The sequence below is a fragment of the Cheilinus undulatus genome, linkage group 9 (assembly GCF_018320785.1).
Source record: "Cheilinus undulatus linkage group 9, ASM1832078v1, whole genome shotgun sequence".
Taxonomy (NCBI): Eukaryota; Metazoa; Chordata; class Actinopteri; order Labriformes; family Labridae; genus Cheilinus; species Cheilinus undulatus.
Window position 1 is genome coordinate 4,264,151 of NC_054873.1, and position 27,273 is coordinate 4,291,423.

The window sequence follows — 27,273 nt, forward strand, 5'->3', positions numbered from 1 at the left end:
TCTGAGTGACGTGTTGGATGATTTATGTCACTTTTACGATGTGCTCTGGTTTTATTTCCTGTTTCATGCAAATAACTTAACGCAGCAAGATAAGCAGAAAATGAAAACGGCTGTTAAAGCACAGAGCACTCTTTAGTTCTGACATGTACGCTGGAGGAATTCATGAATGTCGAGCAGCCCTCAGACGTGTCTGTCATGTTTTTATAACACTGAGTCAGAAGCAGCGCTGAGAGGAAACATCACGATTAATCCTGGGCAGATGACTCTGACACAGACTGACGTGACTGATAAACAACAGAGCCAATGAAAATGCTACATTAATGTAAATGAATTCAAGAGTGTGAGACGCCACGGCGAGGCCTTCCCCCTGAACTCATCCCATCACCGCTAACCTCTGTAATTAGTTTGCCGTTTATCTAATTTCCAAATCTAATTGAAACAGAGGGATGCCTGCGAGAGAGGCAGGGAAACAGAAACACGTCCGTCCTGTCAGGAAGGAATTACATTTGCTCAGTAAGTGATGTGTAATTGAAATGCCAGCAGGTGTGATGAAGCTGTCTGCCTCACCTCAATCAGACCTTCACCGTCATCCTCATCATCATCAGTCATCAAGCCTTGTTAGCACACAGGAGGTCAAAAGGCGTTTGGTACTGATGGGAATTATAGAATTTTATTGGTCTGGATCACTCGGCTCAGCTCAGCAATAGCTCTAGGCTGCAAACGCTCCTCATCAGAAACCGTTTTAGATGTTTTATAGACCAAGAGTGGCATGTTTGAGTGGTAGATGTGATATATATAGTTTTTGTATTGACCCATGCAGTACCTGTTAAACCTTACTTATACGTAAGTGGTTCCTAAGTGGAGCCCAACACAGCCACAGACACTAATGTATGCTGTTTCATGCATGCATCTACACCAAAAAAGTTGGGACACTATGTAAAATGTGAACAAGATCAGCATGCAATTATTGTTGGATCTCATAAATCCATTTTTTTATTCATAATAGAACATAGATAACATATCAGAAGTTGAAACCGAGACATTTTACCATTTAGTGAAAAATATGAACTCATTTTGAATTTGATAGCAGCAAAACAAATCAAAAAAGTAGGGACAGGGCCATGTTCACCGTAGCATAGCATCGCCTCTTCTTTTAACAACAGTCTGTAAACATCTGGGAAGTGAAGAGACACATTTTAAGACTTTTTGGTGAGGAATGTTGTCCCATTCTTGTCTGATGTTGGATTCTTTCTGCTGAACAGTCCTTGGTCTTCTTTGATGGATTTCTTATTTTCTAATGGTCCATTTTCCTAACCTTTCACACATCCATCTGTTAAACCACTCATACACAGCGCAGTGTTAATTTCATCGACTAAAACTATGACTAAAACTATTTCAGGGTATCTGCGGGGTCTTGAAAAGTATTAAAAGGTGATAAATCAATTTTGGGAAAATTAAGACCCTTAAAAAGTATTTAAAAGTCTTATCAAGACTTTATAAAGTCTTAAATTTTGAAAGTATTTTTTCTGAATTAGCTGTCCAAGAGTTTGAGTCCCAAAAACATCGTAAAAGTGTGTGAATTTATTAATTTTTATTAAAAAACAAAGATGAACAGGTACATAAAAAACTAGGCTATTGTGGGTGCGTTCGTAAATTGTCTCTGAGAGCACCAGGGTAGGCAGAAATTCAGAAGCACAAAGATTTACTATCCCAGCCTATTTGAATTTTGTTGTATCATAGTCTATAAACTGTTAAGTTAAAAATGTCACTGATGTAAATGGTTACAGCTTGAAGTGGCGGTGAGGTATTAAAAAATATTGAGAAGGTCTTAAAAAAGTCTTAAAAAGGTATTAAAATTAACTCCAAGATTCCTGCATATACTCTGTATTTGCCAAGAGCCTTTAGGTCCATGACAAAAACTAGACCAAGGCCGGCCACACACTAGATGATTTTTTTAAATCTGAAACGATTTTTAAACTGTGGGAGACCACAGACTTGAGGACAATTTCCAAAGATTTTTCAACTTTACTCCTCTGAACGCACACACTAGACGACTCAGCCAGACTGTCAGATCACTGGGACCACACACCTGCTGACTTGCCTACGACCTCCCATGATCATGTGACTTCAGAAAAAAAACAAAACACAGATGTCTGTTGATACTGTCTCTCCACAACAGGCTGTCCTGGCATGTGTTACAGGTGCAGCAACAATCATAAAACAGGGGAAAGACTCAGGAAGAAATAATGGCTGAAATTAAAGGAGACATATTATACCCTTTTAAGACAAGCTTAAATTGGTCTCAGAGGTCCCCAAAACACGCCTGTGAAGTTTGTTGCTGAAAAACACTCCAGTATAGGATTTTTGTATGTTTAAAACCCCCTCTATTTCAGCCCTTCTCAGAACGAGCCGTTTCTGTGTCTGTGGCTTTAAATTTTAATTAGTTGTCTGACTCCGCCCCTGACCACACCCCTCTCAGGAAATGGATGCAGTACTCCTGCTACCACAGACACTTTTATCCAAAGGTTAGAACTTGACTGGAATTCGAACCATCAACCTCCCAGACCGTAGCCAGCAGGATAACCCACTGAGCTACCCAGCATCTCAGCTGGTAGCTGAGAGGATCAGTAGAGGAGGGCAGAACTTTCCTCCAAGTGGGGGAGGGCCAACCAAACCTGGGGGCGAGTGCTTACACTCCTGGTGAGGTCACCAGGAGCTAAATCTGAGAACAGCTTGTTTCAGCACACATTTTCTGAAAGGTGGAGAAAGAGAGGGGGAGAGGGAATGGTGGATTTTTCTGGTATTTGAGGGGATAAAAATATCAAAAGTGTTTGATATTTACGATTCAGGATTTTGGAGGCTACGACACGATTTGGAGCAGTAAAACAATCGTGTTCACACATGCAGACACACACATGCCGACTAGTCAGACAAACAGTCGTTTGCGATGAGGCTCCTCTCGGGATACGTCCCCACAATCGTCGGGTGAGGCAAATCTTGCCCCAAATCCGGCTTAAAATCCTGTAATGTGTGGCCGGCCTAAGACTAATAAAAATAGATCTGTGATGACTAAAACTGACAAAAACTAAGTTTAGTTTTCGTCAAGATGACTAAAACTAGACTAAAATTTAAATTAGTTTTCATCGGACATTCAAAATGATGATGATGATGATGATGATGATGATGATTTCTCCTCTGTGGTTAAATCTGTCAAAATGCAATGCATCTGTATCTGTTCTGTCTCTCAGCTGTAGAAAGCAGGGACCCCAGGTTTGGCAGGGAGCAGAGAACACACTACCATGGTTTGGTACCAGATTTAGACAAGAGAATAAATGCTTTGACTAAAATATGAGGACATTTTATGGGCGAAAACTAGACTAAAATGTTTTGAGTTTTCATCAACTAAAACTAGACTAAAGCTAAAAAGGGTAAAGATTACTAAAATGGGACTAAAACAAAAATGCATTTCATTTAAAGACTTAAACTAAAACTAAAATGAAAATTGGCTGACAAAATTAACACTGACTCAGTGTTTGGGAAAGGGCAGAGCCTTTGAAAAAAAACTCAGAGGGTGATTGGATGAACATTCTGTCTGTCACATCTTTACGGGCCAATCAGAGCAACAAAACATGTGACATGGCCATTACCAAGTTGTGCCCCTACTAAAGGAGTAAACTCCATATAGAACTGCATAACACGAACTGCTGTTCTTTGTTCTTCTTTTAATGAAGAAATGTCATCAAGTTCTGATAAAACTGGTGCTTTAGCAGCATCCACATTAATCTCTTCCTCCATAACTGCCCTAGCTCTTGCTGCTGCTTGCTTACGTCACGACTCCGCCGTTCTGAAAGTACTGCCCCTCGTCTCTGATTGGTCCTGTCACTTTCTAACCGAGCCCAAATGGTTCAGACGGGAGCTTAGCAAGATGGGTTCGCCAGTGAGAAACACAGAAACAGGCGTATCAATCTGCTTTGCCAGGTTACCATTTTCCCACATTACTGACTGTTTATCTTATTACTTTTGCCCTCCATTTTTTCATATTTTTATGAATTAACAAGGATGTTTTAAATCATCGAGGTTAAGTTTATATTTTCATCTGCAGACCTCATACCGGTGGGCCACTTAGAGTTAAAGATCTGATCTTGCAGGCCAAGTATAACTGCATCGCAGGTCGGATTTGGCCCTGGGCTTTGAGTTTGACACCCCTGAGCTTAAATATTAATAAAAAGTACTTTCAAATCTAATCAGAGAATGACAGATATTTTACTTACATCTGACTTTAACACAGTATTAAAATGCTCCTAAAATAAGACCAAGGACAAAAACAGGGATAAAGTCAGCTGAGGCCACACAGAGAGTTGATGTGAGCCAAAATAAGAGGATTCAGCGAAGATATTCATCCTCAGACGTCGGAGTCAGACCTCTGGGACCCGGAGACTCATATAAATCTAAAATGCTGCCTTCAGGCTCCATTTGAATTCCCAGCATCAAACATGTGTATTCTTTAAATATTGAGGAGGCACTCATCATCTGCAGCGAGCCGCGATCATCCCGACCGTACATCTCCTCTCTGACATCACCGGCTCGCCGTTGGAGGCTCATTCATTACCGCCGCACAGACGTGTAATCAGTCTTTACTGCTGGTGAGAATGTCTCCCCTCGGACGGATCCCCCCTCTGCCCGCCTGCTATTAAAATTAAATTGGATTTCATTTCTAAGCTCCTATTAATTCTGAGAAGTCTTGTCTGTTGATGGAGGGTCCAGTCCAACACTTAGTTCCCTCCCTCTTTCTTCGTCTTCGCTCCGTGGCCGGCGGCGTATCGCAGAGCTCTGCGGGTCTAATAACCGTAATTACTCTGAGAACATTTTTCACAAGGGCTTTACAGAGTCTCAAATAAAACACGGCCATGTCGTCTCCACTCTGTTATTCAATCACAGCTAATGAGATGGACTCAGATGTATTTTTCTATGTTAATGGGTTAGTTATAGGAAATTTGGCTCATTCCAAGTTCCCATAATCCTTTGTGAGTTAGTCTCTGCCCAACGGCAAGGACAAACTCCAAAATCTCCTGGTGGAGAAACTCAGAGGAAGAGCTCCGACAGAAGTGAGTGAAGTTTAACGACAGGCCTCGGCACTTTTTGCCATCAGCACTTTGAAATGTTTGATGCTTTCTCTTGTCTTTTTGTCTTGTTAGCTCAAAATCATGAAGGTTTATAATCCCTTTATCTCACATTAATGATCATTTATTCCACCGTGGTATCTGGAGGATGGAACAGATGCATTGTGGAGGAATTAAAGCATAAAAAGGACAAAAGTATTTAAATTTATCTTTTAGCTATGGCTTTTAATCATTTCTGATTGATTTAATTTCAAACATCTGAAGATATCAAAAAACTCTCACAAAAATTTGAGCATTTCTCTTGAAACTTATCTAAAGGGGAAATTCAGTCACTGGTGCTACAGTCCCGTCAGCTGAAACACGTGCATGTGCACAAACAGGATCCCATAGACCAATGCATAGATGTCAGAGTGAGGCTGCTGTCTGGGAGCACAGCCTGAGCGGTTCGGGGTTCACTCCCTTGCTAACAGGAACATCTCCCAGACCAGTTTCCAGACTTGGTCCAAACAGGACTTGAACCAGCAAAACGTTCAGAACCTAGATTGAGGTATCTCCATCCTCATGATCGCCTATTCTAAAGACTACAACCCAAAAGATTTGATGAAAATGGCATTTGCACATCATACAGGTATTGAGGGCTCCTGGGGAAAAAATGTTAGAAAAGATGACGAACAGTTTTGAAACATCTGATTGATTATTTTCAAAACAGTCTGGCTTCAGACCGTCTCACAGATCCCTCATCTAAGACACCGTCTATTTCAGAGCTGAAAGACAGACTAAAAATGTAGAAATAAAATCAGATTAAGCTTCTGTTTGGGGTTTGGTTAGGGTAGATGCCCAGCACTCTGATAGGTGGGGGGCTTAAGGTACGAGTTAAGGTAAAGGGTTAGGACACTTAAAGTTAAAAACCTGATTACAAAACGTTTACTGAAGTTGAGTAATCAGGGAAAAATCTGATCCTCCATGAAAACATTCTAACATGGCAAGCACAGCTTATGTAGCTTCATTAGCTGCATAAGCTACGTAGTTAGTGTAGCCAAAGCTGAGCTAGGATCATAACTCCACAACAGGAACTGCTCAAAATAATCCATGCAAGAACTCATATTTATATAAATTATCTGTACATATGTTTGTATATATATATATATATATATATATATATATATATATATATATATATATATATATATATATGTTTGTGTGTGTGTGTGTGTGTATGTGTATAGTATATATGTGTATATAGGTGTACATATTAATATCTCCACCACACCCAATCTGTAATATACCCAACCTGTACATAACTGTTTGTAAATACTATTTATAACTTGTAAGTCAACATTTTTATATTCCATATTTTTGTATTTATTAGTGCTCTTGCAATACTATTTTTATTTGTACTCTATTTCTGTTGTGCTTCTGTTGCCAATGGCCTGCTTTGTCTAAGATACTTTTTGCTGCTGTAAATTGGAATTTCCCCTTGTGGGACTAATAAAGGAATATCTTATCTTATCTTATCTTAAAGCAGCTATGTAGGCCACATATCAACATAGCTAAGTTAGCTTAAAATATTCTTGCTAGAGGTAACGTTTCTAAAGCCAACTTAGCTACAGATGGTGTAAATAGATAGGAAATTTAGCTATGTAGCTAATGTAGCTAACATAGTTAAAGCTTATCAAAAAAATCAGTTAGGTAAGCGACGTACATACATTATTCACGTAGCCCAACTGTTTTAGCTACATTTACTGAAGCTCACATTACTAAAGCTAACTCAGCTACACATGTACATATCTAACATAGTAAAAGCTAATCTCACAAAGCAGCAATGTAAGCTACTTAGATATGTTATCTACATAGCTACATTTGCTTTAGCCATGTTTGCTGAAGCTCATGTTGCTAAAGCTAACTTGACTACACCTAACTGCATATAACATTTCTATGCAGCTAACATATTTGAAGCTGATCCTATAAAACAGCTTTGTTAGCTACATAGATATGTTATCTACGTAGCATTGTTTGCTTTAGTGACATTTGCTAAAGCTCATGTAACCAAAGCTCACTTAGCTACAGATGATGTTACTAGAAAGCCAATTAAGCTACGTAGCTAATGTAGCTAGCATAGTTAATCTTATCCCACAATGCAGCTAGGTAAGCTATGTAGATACATTATCTATGTAGCACAACTGTTTTAGCTACATTTGCTGAAGCTCACATTACTAAAGCTAACTTAGCTACACATAACATTGCTATGTAGCTGAAATAATTGAAGTTTAACCTACAAGCAGCTTTGTTCGCTATAGCATGTAGATAAGTTATCTATGTAGCATTGTTTGCTTTAGCAACATTTGCTAGAGCTCATGTTGCTAAAGCTTAGTTAGCTACACATAACATTGCTATGTAGCAATGTAGTTCTAGCTTATGCACCAAAGTAAGAGATAATCTATGTAGATACATTATCTTTATAGCTACATTTGCTTTAGCAATGTTTGCTAAAGCTTATGTTGCTAAAGGTAACCTAGCTACACATAACATTGCTATGTAGCTAACATAGTTAAAGCTTATTCCACAAAGCAGCTTGATAAGCTACGTCGATACATTATCTACAAAGCTATGTTTGCTTTAGCGACGTTTGCTGCAGCTCATGTTGCTAAAGCTAACTTAGCAAAATTGCTTATAAAGTTATGTTTATTAAATAGCTAGCGTGGCTATGTTAGCTCTAGCTAAAGCTACACAGCTAAAGCAAGCCACCGTTTGTCTAATAACTTCTTTAACAGGTTTCTACATGTTTTAATCCAGAATAGACCTGTGAAAATTTCTCTCTACTTTGTGAATGAAATGTTGCTCAGTCTATATTTTTTGCAGTCTGTTTAATTCATGATTGTAACCCAAGGCTCTGTTTGAAGGTTAAAAACACACCAAAAAAAAAACAAAAACGAGAAATGGCTTGAGGTATTTCAATCAGGAGTCTCATCAAGCCTTTAGGATGTAAACACTTCAGAAGAAAATAAAAAACTTATATCGCTTTGCTTTAAATCACCTCAGACAGTGAAATATCAGCCCAAAGTGTTTTTATTTGACTAACCAGATCACATCTCTTTTTCTTCCAGGTTTGGAGAAAGTCGGCCGTGACTCCACCTACGAGCAGGAGGGGAAGGTTCAGTTTGTGATGGATGCCGTGTACGCCATGGCCCACGCTCTGCACCACATGCACCGTGAGCTGTGTGCTGGATACCCCGGTCTCTGCCCCCGCATGGCCAACATCGACGGCAAAGAGCTGCTGGCACACATCCGCGCCGTCGCCTTCAACGGTAAGAGCCACTGCTGCTGCTGCTGCTGAGCGACTTCAACACAGGCACACGAGACTAATAAGGAGGGCTGGGCATGAATGAGATTCAGTCTCACAGAGAAAAACGATGAGAAATGAAAAGGTGCCAAGGCCTTCCCACTAATCAATGCCTGAAACGGGTTAAGAGCTGAAAATCCAGCCCTCACGCTGCCATGTGAAGTATCAGCTCTCTTCACTCCTCAGGCTGTCTGAACTTCATTGAACTCTATGAGTGGAAATTTGACATTTTCACCTCACTGTTAAAGCACTATTATGAGAAACCCTTAAATGGTAGCTTTAAAATCAATTTTGATGGCACGCTGACTTCTAATGTGATGAATGGGGCCTCTTTCGTCTCACTCCAGCCCTCTCACACCTCTCCATGCTCTTTGTGACTTGGGTTGAGTGAGTACGGCTCCTGTGAGAAGTGTGGAGGATTCTAGCAGAAAGTTTAGTCAGCGTTCTCTGAGAGTGAGCCTCAGTGCAGACAGAAGACACTAAGAATAGAAGGAGGGGAAGAGGGCATGGGTACATTTCTGTTTGATTGTCCCTACTGGCTGGACAGGTTGTTGTGTGGACTAGTTGTTGTGTTCACATGGGAGCTATTTCCCTGTAAAGCTGCGTTTTGGTTGGAAGTTTGAAAATGTTTACAGGAAATGTCAGACCACAACACAAGACACTGAAAATGTGGAGATGCTGACACAAGCAAAACAAAAACCTCTGTTAGCATTCGATCAGCACTGCCATCAGGAGGCTGCTGTCGAAGAAGGAATTGGAACTGGAATAACAGCCAGTATTCCCTCCTCTATTTCAGTTAGGGCTGTCAGCATTAATGCATTAACCTCAATGCAATTAAGGTACATAATTCTTATCATGAAAAAGAGAATGGTCCCTCCCCAGCTGAGATTTATTAATGATAATAATGCATGTGTGTTGGATCAGTAACATAGGTGCTAGCATCCTGGCTAACAGTTACCCTGTTTTAGAGCTGAAAAGTGAGCCATTCTGATGTTAAAGTTATTTATTTGCCACTTTTAACCACTTCTCCACCAGTTTTTGCCACTTTTTCTAGTTTCTTGCACACTTTTTTTACCCAGTGCATCTCTTTTTACCCACTTTTGCAATTTTTTTTCCTTTTTTTTGTGCATTTTTGCGACCGTGACCCATTTTTTTGTTGCGTCTGTTAACATTTTGTGCTATTTTAACCAATTTTTACCTCTGAGAAGGAGGTTATGTGATCGGGTGGGTTTGTTAGTTTGTTTGTTTGTTTGTTTGTTAGCAACATAACTCAAAAAGTTATGGACGGATTTTGATAAAATTTTTAGGAAATGTCAGAAATTGAATAAGGAAGAACTGATTAGATTTTGGGAGTGATCCGATCACTATCTGGATCCAGGAATTTCTTTAAGGAGTCTTTACTATTGGGAGTAACTTCAATCCCAGCAGCATTTTTGGGTGTGTTTCTCTTCAAAGTTTTGGAGTTTATAGAGTTTGAAAGACGCATGCCCAGTTGAGGAGACAAGTCAGAGCATAACAGAAAAAAAAAGACAGCGAATTGTAGCGAGAATACTCACAATGCTTGGAGGAATAGAGGAATATTCATCCTCTGCCCTGCCTTCCAGTCGTCCAGTGAGACCATGGGTGTGACTGTCAGTGCGTCTGTTGGCACTGGCACGCAGTGCGCCCGCCATGACAGTCCACCCGTAGCAAAGCCAATGCTTTGCCTCACCGTGTCTCCACCTCACCGGGGAGATAGTAATTGGCAAATGCCATGGTGGGGGGCACATGGGGATGGATCTGGGAATTTTTTTCAAGGATTCTTCACTAATGGGAGATAGGGCTAATGGGGAGGTCTGTGCTCTCTGAGTGCTTTTCTAGTTGCCCATTTAACCCCATTTTTACTTCTTTCAATCCCACTTCAGCACCTTTTTTCCCATTTTGCCACAGTTTAAACCTTCCATCCCCTTCTCTATTTGTTAACTCATTTTTGCCACATTCAGCCTCCTGTTGCCTCCATTAACACATTTTTGTAATTTTTACAAATTTAAGCCATTTTTGTAACTTTCCACCTATTTTTTATTTTTGTGCCTGATAACCTATTTGTGCCACTTAAACACATTCTGTTTTAAGAAAGAGGGGTTGACTTTTTTAAGAAGGCTATTCACTTCGGCATAAATGAATAAATACATTTTTGTTGCTTTGATAAGAATTTGAAAAATGTTATCGCAGCTTAAATTTACCATGGATCAAGAGTATGCTGACCTCCAATGGTCCCTGAAAGCGCTCCCCTTTTTTCACACTTTTCCACTTTATGTCGGTTCATCTCAGATCACCTGTGGCCCAGAGAAGTGGGCGGGGCTTAAGACAATGTTGAGATATGGCCTTAGCTTAGCATTGTAGAGTCTTAACTTTAGATGCAGTGACGTATTGTGTCAAGTGACGGTGGTTTTCTTAAGTATTCCTGAGTCCATGTTCTTTCCATCACAGAATGAAGATGGGATTTAATGCAGTGCTGCCTGAGGGGTCAAAGGTCATGGGCATGCAGTGTTGGTTTTTCAGCCTTGTCCCTTACATGCAGATGATTTCTCCAGATTCTCTGTGTCTTTCAATGATAATATGGACTGTAGGTGGTGGATGTATAGTTTCCTTGCACTTGCACATAAAGGAACGACTGAGCCTATATGCACAAACTCAGGGCAAACCAAGAACTCATAATCCAGAGTAAAACCTGAAAGCAGCAACACTGAATACAGGAGGGAGAACTAGCTAGAAGAAGAAAGAACAGAGAGATTTAAAAGTGTTTCAGCAGAGACAGTATATGCAGACTGGCCATGAGACAGGGTTTTAAGCACAGTTCTGCATGGGCCTGAGCAGAGACAGCAAAGGTAGCTCATGTGTAGCACCAGTCCCAGTGGAAACTTTAAAGAACACATTATAGGCAGTATAAACAGTCTAAAGAGTGAAAGAGAGGGTAAAGGCATGGTGATGGGAGTCGGTGTAATCATTAATAGTGTCACATCAGCATCTTTGTTTCTGTTGGCGCAGCTGTTCTCCAGCTGCTGTGATCTCTCCATCATCTGCAGGACGTCTTCATCAGTCTCTCATTAACCCTTCTTTAATTCTTCCATCCACTTCATCCTCTTCCTCATGTTTGGAACTCTTGTCATGGTGGTGGTGGTGGGGGGGCTTTGTCAGCAGGAAGAGTGGATGCTGACGCCGTCATCGGGGAATCCTCGGCTCATTAATAAACACAGGAAACGGACGTCGGGTTTTTATTTCCTCCTTGTTCCTCGTTCATTACTCTCCGCTCGGTGGGAGCTTCTGCAGCCGGATGATCTGTCTGCATTCACACGTCTTTAATAACCACAAAACTTCACAGCTGTGAAATAAATTTAATCTCACACTGCTGCTCATATGTGCTGGGACGTTAAATCCACTTTCACAGACACTAATATTAAATGTGTGGTTTGTTTATGTGGCTGGTGACGGATGTTCTTTAAAGGGCTATTTCAGTTCATTTTTGGCATCCTTCTTGGTCCCTTTCTTAGGTTTATGCATTTAAAAAAACACCTTAATGAAACAGTTTACACCTTTTTTAACATTACACCACTTTCAAAATTATTACGCAAAATTTGATTTTAGTGTCATAAACATTCAGTTTTTTTGTTTTTCAGTTAAACTCATGGATGGTATTTGTGTTTTCAGGGCTCTGTGGATCACTGAAATCAATCTCAGACACCTGTGATCATTAGTTTGCCAGGTGAGCCCAGTTAAAGGAAAACTACTTTAGAAGGACGTTCCACATTATTCAGTAATTAAGTAATATTGGAAGGAAAAAAGATCTCTCCTGCTGAAAAGCCTCAAATAGTGCAATGCCTTGGACAAGGAATGAAAACCTTAGATATTTCAGGAAAACGTAAGCGTGGTCATCATACTGTGAAGAAATTTGTGGCATATAAAGGCATAATGACAAAGGTTTCTGCCAGACAAATTCATCAGATTAAGAGAGCAGCTGCTAAAATGTCATTACAAAGCAGCAAACAGGTATTTGAAGCTGCTGGTGCCTCTGGAGTCCCACCAACCTCAAGGTGTAGGATCCTCCAGAGGCTTGCAGTCATGTATAAACCTACTATTCAGCCCCCCTTAACCAATGCTCACAAGCAGAAACGGTTGCAGTGGGCTCAGAAATACATGAAGACTCATTTTCAAACAGTCTTGTTGACTGATGAGTGCAACCCTGGATGGTCCAGATGGAGGAGTAGTGGATGGTTGGTGGATGGCCACCATGTCCCAATAAGGCTGTGATGTCAGCAAGGAGGGGGTGGAGTCATGTTTGGGCTTGAATCATGGGGAGAGAGCTGGTAGGCCCCTTTAGGGTCCCTGAAGGTGTAAAAATCACCTCGGCAAAGTCTATATAGTTTCTGACTGACCACTTTCTTCCATGGTACAAAAAGACGAACAGTGCCTCCTGTAGCAAAATTATCCTCATGCATGACAATGCTCCATCTCATGCTGCAAAGAATCCCTCTGTGTCATTGGCTGCTATGGGCATAAAAGGAGAGAAACTTATGGTGTGCCCCCCATCCTCCCCTGAGCTCAACCCTGTTGAGAACCTTTGGAGCATCCTCAAGCTAAAGATCTATGAGGGTGGGAGGCAGTTCACATCAAAACAGCAGCTCTGGGAGGATATTCTGACATCCTGCAAAAATTAAAGCAGAAACTCTCCAAAAACTCACAAGTTCAATGGATGCAAGAATAGTGAAGGTGATATCAAAGAAGGGCTCCTATGTTAACATGGAACTTGGCCTGTTAGGATGTTTTTGATTGAAATAGCTTTGATTTCAGTTAATATGACGTCCTAATGTTGCAAATTACTTTTGATTTTTTTTTTAATATTTGAAAAAAAAGGTTGTCATTGGGAGGTTTGTCCAATAAAATTTGAATTATGATCTTACAGTTGATGACTTGAAAATCATACCGACTGTCATTTTTATCGACTATTCAGGAAAGTCAGAGGAAAATATCACTTGCATAATCATTTGGAACGTGGTGTATAAGCTCATAAATCACTGACCATCAACTGGCGGCCCAAGGGCCAAATCAGGCCCCCCAAAGCTCCCTATCCAGCCCCCAGAAGATCATTAAATTCAGAAAAGGAGGAAAAGAAGATGTTCTGGTTTTAGGAGTACCTTTTAGCTTCAAATGCCTGCAGCTGTTAAATCCATCCCAAAAACAATTATTATTGAAATAGTTTTAGAATGATCTGATTTTGATCTGTTTTTACAGAAATTCACTCGTCAGCCATTATTAGTAAATATCTTTTTAAAAATGGGTTAAGACTGGCAAAAAAAGGTTGCATAAATGGCCAGAGTAAGTGATGAAAAGGGGTTAGAGAGTGGCAAAATGGGCTGTGGAGAGGCACAAAGGGGCAAAAATATGTAGGAAAAGAGGTTAAAATGTGGCAAAAATTGGTAAAAGAGGAAAAAGGGGCAAAAGGTATAATAAAAAAAAAAAGGGTTATAAATGGCAAAAATGGTGCAAAAAAATTATGAAAAGGGGTTAAAGAGTGGCAAAATGGATACAAGAGTGGCACAAAGGGGATAAAACTTGCAGGAAAAGTGGTTCAAAAGGAGTTAGAGAATAGAAAAAAAAAATTTTAAAGAGGGAAAAAATATCAACAATGGGTTAAAAGTAGCAAAAAAAAATATATAGCAAAAATAGCCTGACAAAGTAGTGAAAAGGGGTTAAAGAGTGGCACACAGGAAGAGTAATTGGCAGGAAAGTTGCAAAAAATGGGTTAAAGAGTGGCAAAATGGGTGAAAAGTGGCAAAATTGTTTGAAAAGTGGAAAAAATGATCGAAAATAGGTTGAGAGGGGCAGAAAATGTTGCAGAAATGGTCAAATGGCGTAATGAAAAGGGGTTTAAAGAGTCAAAAATGAGTTAATATTGGTGCTTAATCACAACTGGGGAGGGCCCATTCTTTGGGATTTTCAGGGGCCTAGACAATTCTGGCCTGTTTCTCTGTGGCCTGCTGCATTATAGATAATAGGGATAGATTTCACTGTTAATGATTAAAAATGTCCTGTGTTTTGAAAAGAAATACGAATACTAATACAATATGTTAATCAGACCGAAATATTCATTCAATTTTTGTTTGTTTAAACATCCAGCCCCCAGAGTCTCTGTCAAGACTAAATCTGGCCCTTGTGCAAATATAGTTGATGACCCCTGTCATAAATGAAAGCAAGAAACGATCTGCAGTGTTTGAAACATTCTGGTGACTTTTTTCTGATCCGTTAGAATCAGGAACAGGAGAATATTTCACTTCAAATGAAATGAAAAAGGAAATTTTAATGATACAATTTTTGAGATGCACCTTTATAAGGATTTGTTATGTAAGCATGCATCATTTTAAAGAAGTGGAGAATAACAGTGCCACGTAGAGCTGAATATCAGCTGCCACTGTTCTCAGCTTCATTTGCCCTGCAGGCCTCCACATGTCCATGTGACTGAAAGCTCTGAATCGATTGGATGCAAATCATCAAAACAGAAGAAATCTGAAGATTTTTGGACAAACTTTGCTGGATCTGGAAGTCCAATAAAAAAATTACATGTCAGATCCTACATGTCCTCCTGTCCTGTCTGTCTGCTCCGACACGTGAGCCGATCCTCCTCCCCTTCTGCGAATCAAGGCCGCACGTAGGTTTCATGAAAGCTCTTTTTTCTCTCTCTCTCTGGCTTCGAACGTCGACTTTCAGTGCCAAGGCTGACGCTCTATTCATGAAGCCGAGAGGAGAATTTCTCTCATTCAGACAGCAAAATAAACATACATTTCTGAAACTGTGTTCGGCTTCTTCGCCGGCGCTGAAGGCTGGAGGTCGACGTGACTTTTGATATTTTCCAAGGTGAGCGTGTTTATAAGACTTCTCAAAGAACAGAGAAACAACGCAATCACATCATAATGCATCGACTCCCTCACAAGGCTCCTGATAACCTTAACTCAGTGAATAATTCATAAAAAATAACCAGGGAGGCAATAAGAGGAATATAAAATGAAGAGAAATGATCCCAAACCAGGAGAGGAACACATAAGAGAGTTTTAGACAACAAACTTTGAGATTCAAGCGAACAAACCTTTACAATTATTCTTTTCTCTGTTTTTTCTGTAAAATTGTTCATAGCAGATTTAATTTAGCTGCTGCCTTTAAATATGAATATTTTGCCTGTTTGTTGTTCTCAGGAAAGAAAGTGTTGTTTTTGTTCAGCTGTAAAAGACCAAACTAAAAAAGCTTCCTTTCATTTTTCTCTTCAAAACCAGGAGCAGAGAGGATAAATGTCCTCGGAGCTGAAGAATTACTGTTGTGGATAAGTCTGTGCAAGTATTCTGTTCTTGTGCTTCATGAATGGGCACACACTATAAGATCCCCCTCATCTGACCAAAGTCAGCAGAGGTCAGATTATCTGACGGTTCTAACGTTGTATCGACAGATTTCCCTGCAGTGTGAGGTGTGTCAAAGTGACCTTTACCTCCAGAAGACGATCTGAGCAGCTGTAGAATTCACATGTATGTGTGCACCCTTGGGATTGACAGAGCAATAGCCAAGCTCATCACCTCACCTGTGGACATGAGTTTAGGTAATGGCCAAACGAATGAGATCAAGAAAGCATGAGATACAAGCAGATAAAAAAGTGACCTCCAGAGGGCGTCTGGGCTCAGCCTTGGAGATAGGATGACCCTGAAATTCCACATACTCCACCTGCACCAAGTTCCAGGTGTGCTGCTGTTTGCTCTGACTAATGTTAACTTTGTGGAGTAAAACTATGACTAAAAATGTCAGTCGACTACCTTTTATCCAGGGGGAAGAGTGAGACCTGCTAAAAATCCATCTTTGCTGATAAAAATTTTAGAAATAGAATTTGGAAATTAATAAATTTTCACACTGTACATGTAAGTTATGTCTGTAATTTATAAGTGTATTCAACAACCCCAATTCCAAAAAAGTTGGGATGCTGTGAACAATGTTATAAAAATGGAAAGCAACACTTCAGATGCTGAAACTGAGACGTTTTACCATTTCATTAAAAATATCAGCTGATTTTGAATTTGATGGCGGCAACACATCTAAAAAAAGTAGGGACAGGGCTATGTTTACTGTTGTATAGCATCCCTTCTTCTTTTAACAACAATCTGTAAAAGTCTGGGAAGTGTGGAGGCCAGTTGCTGGAGTTTTGGGAGAGGTATGTTGTCCCATTCTTGTCTGATGTAAGATTCTAGCTGCCCAACAGTCCTGGGTCTTCTTTGCTGGATTGTTCCATTTTATGATACGCCAATTTTTTTTTTTTTTCATTGTAGAAAGTTCTGGACTGCATTCAGGTCAGTTCAGGACCGGACTCTTCTATTGTAAAGCCATGCTGTTATGATGGATGTGGTAGCAGTTTCTTGCTGAAATAGTCAAGGCCTTCCCTGACAGAGACGTTGTCTGGATGGGAGCAGTGTTTATTTCATCAACTAAAACTATGACTAAAAATGTTTATTGACACCTTTGTTTTTTCCATGACAAAAACTTGACTAAGACTAACTGTTCCGCCCAGTCTCGGTGTGGCCAGGACACAACATGAAAATGACCCATTTCACTCATTTCTCAAGCAGCCACAGGACTAAGTTTCAAGATTCAAACAATAGTACAATTTATTTACACAAACTTAAGTAAGTTTACATTTACAAAGGACTCTAAATACCTCAGGGTGAATCAAAGATAACAAATAAAAAAAGGGAGAGACGTTTGAGTTAGTCTACTGCTAACTACATAAACTAACCTCCCCTGTCAACCGCTAAACTGCGGGACAATACTACATGAATAAATGTCACCCCTACCTTACCAAAGTTAACTACCACACAACGATTAAATTAACAATTATGCAAGCTTGACTCTAAGATGATGCTGTGGCGTGGCCGGTTGGGAGATGGATGAGATGGGGTTCCCCCTGCACTGCGGTCTCGTCATTTCTCCTCCTTAAATTAAAGTCGAGCAGGTGGTAGGCAGCAGTCATTTTTGTCAAGATGACTAAAACTATATTGAAATGTAATGTAGTTTTCGTCAGACATTCAGAATCCCTGATATTCCTCCACTGTGGGAAAATCTGTCAAAAACAATGCATCTGTATCTCTTCTGCCTCTCAGCTGTAGAAAGCAGGGACCCCAGGTTTGGCAGAGTGCAGAGAACACACGACCATGATTTGGCACCAAATTTAGACAAGAAAATAAATGCTTGGACTGAAAGTAAAGACTAAAATGTGAGGACTTTTCAAGGACTAAAACTAGACTAAAACTAAAAGGGGTAGAAATGTCTGAAACGTAACAAAAACTAAAAGACATTTCATCTAAATAATAATGATTATAATAATGCATTTTATTTATAGGTGCCTTTTAAAGCACTCAAGGTCACGTACAAGAAAAGTTTAAAACGAGACAAATAAATAAGACTAAGAATAAGACTAAAATAGGCACTAATGCAACCCCATACCATCAGAGATGCAGGCTTTAGAACTGAGCCAGGAAAACAAGCTGGATGCTCCCTCTCCTCTTTAGTCCACAGAACACGGCGTCTGTGGTTTCCTCTGACCACAGAACAGTTTCCCATGTTTCCTCAGTCCATGTTAAATGAGCTTTGTCCCAACGAAGACGGTGGCGTTTCTAGATCCCATTCACATACGGTTTCATCTTTGCATAATGCAACTCTAGCTTGCATTTGTGGATGGTATGGCCATCTTTGGAAGTATTCCTGGGTCCATGCAGTGATTTCCAGTACAGAGGGCCTGAAGATCACAAGTATTCAATACTGACCCTCAGTCTTGTCCCATGCTCACAGAGATTTCTTCAGATTCTCTGAATCTTTTGACGATATTGTGGACTGCAGATGATGTGATGTTCAAAATCTTCACAATTTTAGGTGGAGGAGCATTTTTCTGAAATTTTTCCACAATTTTTAGGTGCAGTTTTTTGATGAAACTCTGATCATCTTTACTTCTGAGACACTCTGACTGTCTTAAATGCTCCTTTTGTACCCAGTCATGTTACTGACATGTTGCCAATTGACCTCTTAATTTGAAAAAGACTCCTCCAGCTTTTTCATCAGTACCACTTACCTTTCTAGCCTTTTCTTGCCCGATATGGGTTTATGAGATTTGACAATTGATGAATTCTGTTTTTACAGTGTCCCAACTTTTTTGGAATTGTGTAATATTAACATTTTGATACTGAGTTAGAGAATCTGCTTTACATGCTCAAACATGCAGTATATTAAAAGGAAAAAGGAGACCATGGCAGAAAAATCCCACCTCATAGAAATGTTCTAAAATCCAGAATGATTGATGGGCACATTTGACGATATTCGTCTTCTTCCTGTCTGAAGACACTAGATCAGTTTGAGTTGTCGTGATAGCCGCTCTGGTATCACTTTGTGGTGTTATGATGCAGAAATTGAAACTTGTATTTCTCAGTAGGGATAAACAAACTCCATTTAAATAAGCATAAATCCTCTCCTCTGCTGTATCTTTACGTTTCTCTCCGCCCCTCATGGAAATAATACCACTTCAGAAATCTTCCCTCATATCCCTGAACATCCCAGCCCCCTCTCCTCCCTTTCCTCCCTCATACCTGCACAGGGGATTCAATTTGAATAATTTTTCTCTCTACCTGCTCAGCACAGAGAGATATGGCTGAGAAATAAAACAGAGAGGAGGAGATGGAGCAGCTGATGTGTTTGGCTCTCAGGGATTCATCTCCGTGTGCCGGCCTGATGGATGTGAGGAGCTGTTAGATGTTATTTCTGCAGGAGGAGGAGAAACATTAAACATTGAATCAGCTGTGAGTTTCACCCTGAGGGCTGGAACAGTAAATCTGTGCTTGGTTAGAGACGAGTTGAAGGCTGCATGTCGGGGGTTTTAAACATTTAACAGCCTGTTTCTGCTGTCAGTGAATTAAAGCAAATAAGGGCTGGGACAGAAGAAGTGTCACAGAGAGAAAGATTAGTCAGTCATCTCTGAGATAACAGCCAGAAAAGAAACTTTACTGAGGAGAAACTCAGGAAATAATGCGCTCTTATGTCGCTGTTCTTATTTCTTTGAGAGAGCTGCTTCAATTTTTGATTTAGGGACATTTAAACAAAGAGAGAGGCTATAAAATCGACTTACTTTTCTAAAATCTTCTCATTCTTAGAAACAAAATATGCTTTTTAAGACCTGTCAGAGCTAAATAACTGGAACTTTTCCTCCATAAAGTACTTGTTCACGTCACTTTCTCTCCCATTATGTTGGACTGGGTGGAAAAACAGCCAGAGCATGGCTGCCTTATAGGAGAAAGTCCTCCTATTGATGGTTTTAGGGACTCAAACCCTTGTCTCCTTGAACCGCTTTAATATTTGACTGCTCTCCTGCAGACAGTGGAACTTAAACTGGCTTTACAAAACTGAGCAAAGGTGTCAGATATCATTAAAGTTTCTCATTATATCCATTACATTCTGCCTCTCATATGATTGATTAAGGAGAATTCCATCTAAATACAGACAAATGCATAATGGCAAGCATGCATCGACTCCCAGAAGTGATCATGTTTGCACAATGGGGGTACACATGGCGAGAAAATTGTACCGACTAAAGTCAGCATAGGCCCAAGTGTCTGATTTATTTATTTGTCTATTTATTTAAAAGGCACAGAGCGCATTAATGAACTTAAGTATAAAACTCATATGTAAACATGCTCGAGATAGCAAAACAGAGGGAATATGTCACAAGTGTAAATCTGCCTAGATCAGACCGTCCTCACAAACTGAGTGGGCGTGCAAGAAGGAGACTAGTGAGAGAGGCCACCAAGACACCTAGGACTACTCTGAAGGAGTTCCAAGCTTCAGCAGCTGAGATGGGAGAGACTCTGCAGACAACAACTGTTGGCCGGGTTCTTCACAACCTTAATTTTGTTAACAAACGCTATGACGACAAATGCTAACAACGTTTTTCCAACAAGGAAGACAGGACGGAGACGGGCTAAAAATAGATTACTGATGATTAAAAACTCTGTAACAAAGATGAGACTAAAATGTCCAGACTGATGGACATTCAGATTCTGTGATATTTCTCCTCTGTGTCTGTTAAAAGGAACCCCGCATGATCAGACAAGTTCATCTTGTTGAAGAGAGATTTGTATCTCTCTTATGTACATTGAACTAAAAAAAACACTAGATATCTGCATTTTGAGTAATTTGAGTTTATAAACTCACCAGGAGGCCGCCATGTTTTGGTCCACGCTGGCAGTGTGACATCACAGTGCTGCAACGCTCCTCACCGTTCCTCTGCAGTAACCACTGTTTCAGACTGGCAGCCAGTGTTAGGGCTGCCCATCTCACACACAGTGAATTTTAAGATTTGAGGTCTCTTCTGTTTTTTCCTTGCACCCCAAGCAGTTATCTGTCCATCTAGACAGGAAAATGATAAAGAGCCATATTTACCTTGTTGTAGCAAATATGTCTGTCCACATTGGTAGAATATGTTTGAAATCTGTTTCTTGATGAACCAGATGAGGGTCACGAGCTAAAATGTGTCTGTTTGATAAAGTTGTTCCCCAGACTTCTACTATTTATGAAGCTTTCTGTTTCCACACAGTTCAGGTAAACTCAGCACGAAAGCACTTCCTGTTTGCACTATTCAAAGTAAAAGCCCTCTTTAGCATTTCTTTGGAGAAACTCCCTTCGTACATACATGATGCTTTTATTTTGAAAAGCTCCCAGCATGCTTCCACTGTACACTGAATCCAGTCACTTGTAGGGAGTTTTACTGAGGTAAAACTTAGGAGGAATGACAGAGCTTTGACAGCAGGGAGACAAAACCAACACGCAGCAAACTTGTGTCTGGTATGAAAGCTGTGATGGCAGCAACAGCTGCAAGCAGCAAAACCATCTGAAAAACAGTTACTGCTTAGCAACGGTGAGGAGAGCTAGTGACGTACCAGTACCAGTGTAGACCAAAAGATGGCGGCCTCCTGGTGAGTTTATAAGCTTAAATTTACTCAATACAGATATCTAGTGAGATTTTTTAGACAAGTATACATATGAGTGATACAAATATCTATCCAACAAGGTGAACTTGTCTGATCATGCAGGGTTCCTTTTAAAACAACCAGAGGAGAAAGAGCAGGAGCAGTGATGGCAACATGAGAGAGAGAAAAAGCTGATTGGTAGATTAAATGCGAGCTTTTCTCTGTATTCTAGTGGTTGTCTTTACAAGACATTAAACTAAAATGCAGCCAGCCTACCTTTGAATTGTTGAAAATCTCCACCAGCTGTTGAGTAGCATAGACTCCTAATATTAGCTTCTGTTGCTGCTGTACAGTCATCCTGCTCAGTCTTGGTCTGAGTTCTGGAGATAAAGGAAACTCCAAAACCTTGTTCTAGGTCCCATTAGTTAAAAATATTAACCCAAAGATGAAATACGCGTTACAATTGGTGAAACATAGCTAACTAGCGAGCCAAAGGAGACAATGTATCCTAACATTATGATGTGTTTAAAGACAGTTAGACTTCTGACAGTTCAAGTAGGATGAAGTTAACTTATCATGATGTGTTTGAGGTTGCATGGAGACAATCAGAATTTTAGTTTATGGTGAGAAATCTAAATGAATGGGTCCTTTAAAGGAGAAATGTTTATTTAATTAGCAATGTAAAACAGACAAAAAGCATGAGTGCAGTGAAAAACATACTCCCTCTTTAATATACCCCAAATGCACCAATATGTAAGGACTTTTTATCGACTAAAACTATGAAGGGTGAACAGGACTAAAATGTGACTAAAGCTAAAACTATTCCTGACTAAAAAATAATACTAAATCTAAAAACAGCTGCCGAAATTAACACTTGTTCTTCACCAGTCAAGACTTTATTGGAGAATGGCAAAGAGAAAGACACTGTTAAAGAAAACTCAGATTCAATCTAGACTAGAGTTCACCAAAAGACATGTGGGAGACTCCGTGGTCAGGAGGAAGAAAGTTCTTTAGTCTGATGAGACCAGAATGGTACTTTACAGCACATCACCATAAACACACTATCTCCACTGTGGAGCACGGTGGTGGCAGCATCATGCTGTGGGGATGCCTCTCAGCAGTTGGCCTTGGAATGTGGCAAAATATAGGGATATTTTTTGGAGAACTGCAAGTCTGCAAGAGAACCATCTATTTTCCAGCAAGACAGTGACACGAGGCATACAGCGAAAGCTGCACAGAAATGGTTTAAAGACAACCAGAGGAATGTTCTGGAGTGGCCGAGTCAAAGCCCGGACCTGAAAGAAGGACGTGCCACAGCGTGCTGCTCTCATTTGGTCAGAATACTTCAGCAGCAATTTAGGTTGACTTTAGCAGTGTTTCCATCGAGGGGTCCAGTTTGATTCAGTTCAGTTTGGTTTGGTATGGTTTGGTACGCTAAACCCCAAAATAGTTTGCGTTTCCACAGACACCCGTGTTCTCACTTGGTGGGCGGGCTGTAAAAGCATGCATGGCACAGACAGCGCAAGTCTGCTGGTCCAGCCGCAGAGTTATAGAAAGGATGAGTGACAGAAATCAGTTGGGAATAAGCAGAAAACAGCTTTATTTCAGCTGAAAGGGCTTTAAAAAAAAAAAAAAAAAACATTTTAATGATGTTAACCGCTGTCAGTAAAGATCCTCAGCTGATGGAACGAGTGTACAGAGACAGTTTGAGTCGTAACGCTACATCATATGTGAATATATCTAGTCTAGAACAGTTTACACGTCAAAATATGAAAGTTTAGAGCTGTACTATGAGAATTCGCCGCATTAAAAATAAAGTAAAAGTTCAGCTGGTATTAAAAATCAAACTAGATTAAGTCAGAAATCCGGGGTGTGCTGATCTTGTTTTAAAATAGTCTGCAGCCTAAAGTTTCACAAACACGTTCAACAACCACAGAGCGATGTTTTCACAGGTTACCTAAGGTAAGAAGTAGATTAACAACTATTTACAGATGAGAATCAACTTTTTTATGCTTCGTAAAACTTCAGCATTAATTTAGTTTCTCATCCATCGTGAATGGATCAGGCTGATGTGAGCCTTCGGGCTCTGCTTTGTGTTCTGAAAATCAGGTCCAGATAAACATCAGGAAACTTGATTTGTGGCCAAATATCAATATCCATACCGTTTGGATCTCCGTCGAGTCCAAACATTTCCCATTTAGGCAGATAGTAGTCCATATTTCTCCTGTTTTCGCCCGCTTTTCACAGCACAGACTTCCGTGTTTGTAGCCCGGAGGCAAGCAGCTGAGTTGCGCGCTGATGTGACGTCAGTGCAGCCCCTATTGTTGTGTGTGTAGCTCCACCTTTTTTGTACGGGTAGGTAAGATTGGCACCCCTACGGAAGGGTGCCGAAAAGTGGGACGGTAAGGGTCGTTTTTTGGGACCCTTTCAAACTTTTGCTCTATGGAAATGCAAAAAAATGCGTGCCATTCCACACCAAACTGAGCCGGACCGCTTGGTGGAAATGACCTATTTGTCCCTGATGCTCACTCACTTACTCCGTCTCAGAATCAGGAATTCCCATTGGATTTATGGACTTTAAGAGTTTTTTTAACATTCACCTGATCTGACGTGTTTAAATTCAGAACCTCCCTTTGGCTTGTGGTATCCAATCAGATTGTCTGATTCATGTTGCTTCTTGGGGCATGGACAAACATCACATTCTGTCATCAGTTTCAAAGGCTGTCTCTCACTGGCGGTTCGTCCTGTCCTAAGGCCTCCTGTCGAGAAGGCCACCATCATCAAAGTGCAGATAAGAACAGAAAGCAACCACAAAGCTCTTTCTTATTCCAGATGGGTTTTTCTTACAATATTCTGCATGCTTCAACGTGCTGCTTAAGCCTTAAAGATCTAAATGTCATTGATCTGTTCAGTTAGAAGATGAAATTGCTGATATTTGGGGTTCCAGGAGAGGTAGCTCCTTCTTTGTGAGGGAAAGCTCATTTTTGGCCTTTATTTTTTATATTATGGACTCAGGGTGACAGTAAGATGCTGCTGAGTTAACGTTAAGATCTCAGTGAGGATCCAGGTTCTGGGCTGCATGTCACCACAGTCACCCTGGCTCAGCAGCATGTGGCTCATGTGTGGTTTGTGCCTGATTGAGCTTATTAAAGCCTCACACACTCATGTCACGCTGTGTTTGGACCTTTCCTGTGTGAATCTGCAAGCAGCACGCTCAGCTGAACCCTCACATACATCAAACATTGACATAAATCAAACTCGAGCTGCTCCTCTCTCCTCTTACGCTTCACTTCTCTGATCCCAGGGCAGTGGGGTTACCCATAATTCCATGTACGCAATGTGGTGAATCCAGGATGGAGCGTGGCTCTGTGGCGACATCGGCCGCGAGCTAATCGCCAGCTCACCCGTGTGCTCCTCGCTCGCCTGTGTGCTTATTTTTAGAGGAGCATCGGGAGGCTAATCGAGACACTTGTGCTAATGTTAGCGCTCGCTCTGCTGAAGCCGTCTTCTGTTAACGTCCTACTCGAACACGATTGGGGGGGGGGCACGTCAGGGACATCCCCACTTAAATCTTGTGGACAGCAAATGCTTACAAAGAGGCGATAAAAGCTTGTTTGCTGTTTCTAAGAGCGATGCAGCATGACTGAGCCTGCAGAGGACACATTTACAGTCAGATCGGAGAGGGAGGAGGGGGAGGGCCGATACTGTAGGTGAGTTAAGTGATGAATATGTGAAGAGCTCATCTCCCACTGTGACTTCACTTCAAATATGCAGCTTTTTTAGAAATCGCTGAACAAAGCAGGAAGAGGAAACAAGCAAAAAGAGCTCAGCTGTTTGTTTCTGAAGTTCTGAACTTTGAGTGAAACAGTGTTGTACTGCATTGCACCTTTTTCTTCTCTTTATACTCTATTGATATATATTTTTCTATATTAATCTATTTAAGCTCCCTGTCAGCAGAAGTTCTGAGGTTTTGATAGCGCCTTACTATTAATATTCCTCTTCTGTGTTGTTTATTTTTGCAACAAACACCAAGCCCCATCCCTAGTAGGTGAAAATGTTCCTCTTTTAAGGTGAGATCTAACCACTGTCATCAGGTAAAAATCTTCAATCCTATAATTCTACATTCTTTTTAAAAATCAGTGGTATTAGTCCCATTTGCATCAGTCAGTAGGGATGGGAGCTGATAAGATTGTTACCTTGTTAATGCAGACTGCTAGGACACATACAGTCATGGACGAAAGTATTTTTCCTGTAAATACACCATTTCTCCCAGAAATTGTTGCAATTACAAATGTTTTTGGTTTATTTTTGTGTTTATTTCCTTTATGTGCATTGGAGCAACACAAAAAATCAAAAGAAAAAGACAAAATTGACACAATTTTACACTAAGCTAAAAAAATGGGCCGGAAAAAGTTATTGGCACCGTTTTAAAACTGTGGCTAAATCATTTTATTTCCAGCATGTGATGCTCATTTAAGCTCACCTGTGGCAGTAACAGGTGCTGGCAATCTAGAAATTACACCTGAAGCCAGTTAGAATGTCTAAAAGTTGACTCAACCTTTGTGTTGTGTGCCTGTGTGTGTCACACCAAGCATGGAGAAGAGAAAGAAGAGTCCAGAATTGTCTGAGGACTTAGGAAGCAAAATAGTGGAAAAATATGAACAATCTCAAGGTTTCAAGACCATCTCCAGAGATCTTGATATTCCTTCGTCCACTGTGTGTAAAATAATCAAGAAGTTTTTAACCCATGGAACTGTGGCTAATCTCCCTGGATGTGGATGGAAGAGAAAAATTGACAAAAGAATGCAACGCAGGATAGTTGGAATGGTGGATAAACATCCTCAGTCAACTTCCACACAAATTCAGGCTGTCCTGCAGACTCAGGGTGCAAAAGTGTCAGCTCGGACCATACGTGGTCATCTGAATGAGATGAAGCGCTATGGCAGGAGACTGAGGAGAACCCCACTCCTGACAAAGAGACATAAAAAGCCAGACTGGAGTTTGCAGAAATGTACCTGAGTAAGCCTCAATCCTTCTGGGAGAACATTTTGTGGACAGATGAGACTAAGGTAGAGCTTTTTGGAAAAGCACGTCATTTTACTGTTTACAGAAAACGGAATGAGGCCTACAAAGAAAAGAACACAGTACCTACAGTCAAACATGGTGGAGGTTCAAGATTTTTTGGGGTTATTTTGCTGCCTCTGGCACTGGGTGCCTTGACTGTTTGCAAGGAATCATGAAATCTGAGGTGAAATCATGGGTGTTCCAGCAGGACAATGACCCCAAACATACCTCAAAAAGCACCAAGAAATGTTTGGAGACAAAGCTGGAGAGTTCTGAAGTGACCAGCAATGAGTCCAGATCTAAATCCCATTGAACACCTATGGAGAGATCTCAAAACTACTGTTGCAAGAAGCACCCTTCAAATCTGAGAGACCTGGAGCAGTTTGCAAAACAAGAGCGGTCTAAAATTCCAGCTGAGAGGTGTAAGAAGCTTGTTGATGGTTATAGGAAGAGATTTGTTTCAGTTATTTTTTTCCAAGGTTGTGCAACCAAATGTTAAGTTGAGGGTGTCAGTAACTTTGTCCGGCCCATTTTTTGAGTTTTGTGTAAAATTATGTCAATTTTGTCTTTATTCTTCAGATTTTTTGTGTTGTTCCAATGCACATTAAGGATATAAACATGTGTATACCAAAAACATTTATAATTGCAACAATTTCTGGGAGAATTGGGGTATTTTCTAAAAATTCCAGGGGTGCCTATACTTCCATCCATGACCGTACACCTATGTGTTAAAACA

General features: G+C 40.5%; 1 protein-coding gene across 2 annotated transcripts in view; it reads left to right on the forward strand.

The window, feature by feature from the left end:
- LOC121515488 (metabotropic glutamate receptor 8-like) overlaps window positions 1-27,273 on the forward strand; it is a 258,625-nt gene that overhangs the window by 184,099 nt on the left and 47,253 nt on the right. For both annotated transcript variants that reach the window (XM_041796284.1, XM_041796285.1), the window contains exon 7: window positions 8,225-8,425. In XM_041796284.1, coding sequence (XP_041652218.1) covers window positions 8,225-8,425 — 201 coding nt within the window. The remainder of the gene's footprint in view (window positions 1-8,224; window positions 8,426-27,273) is intronic.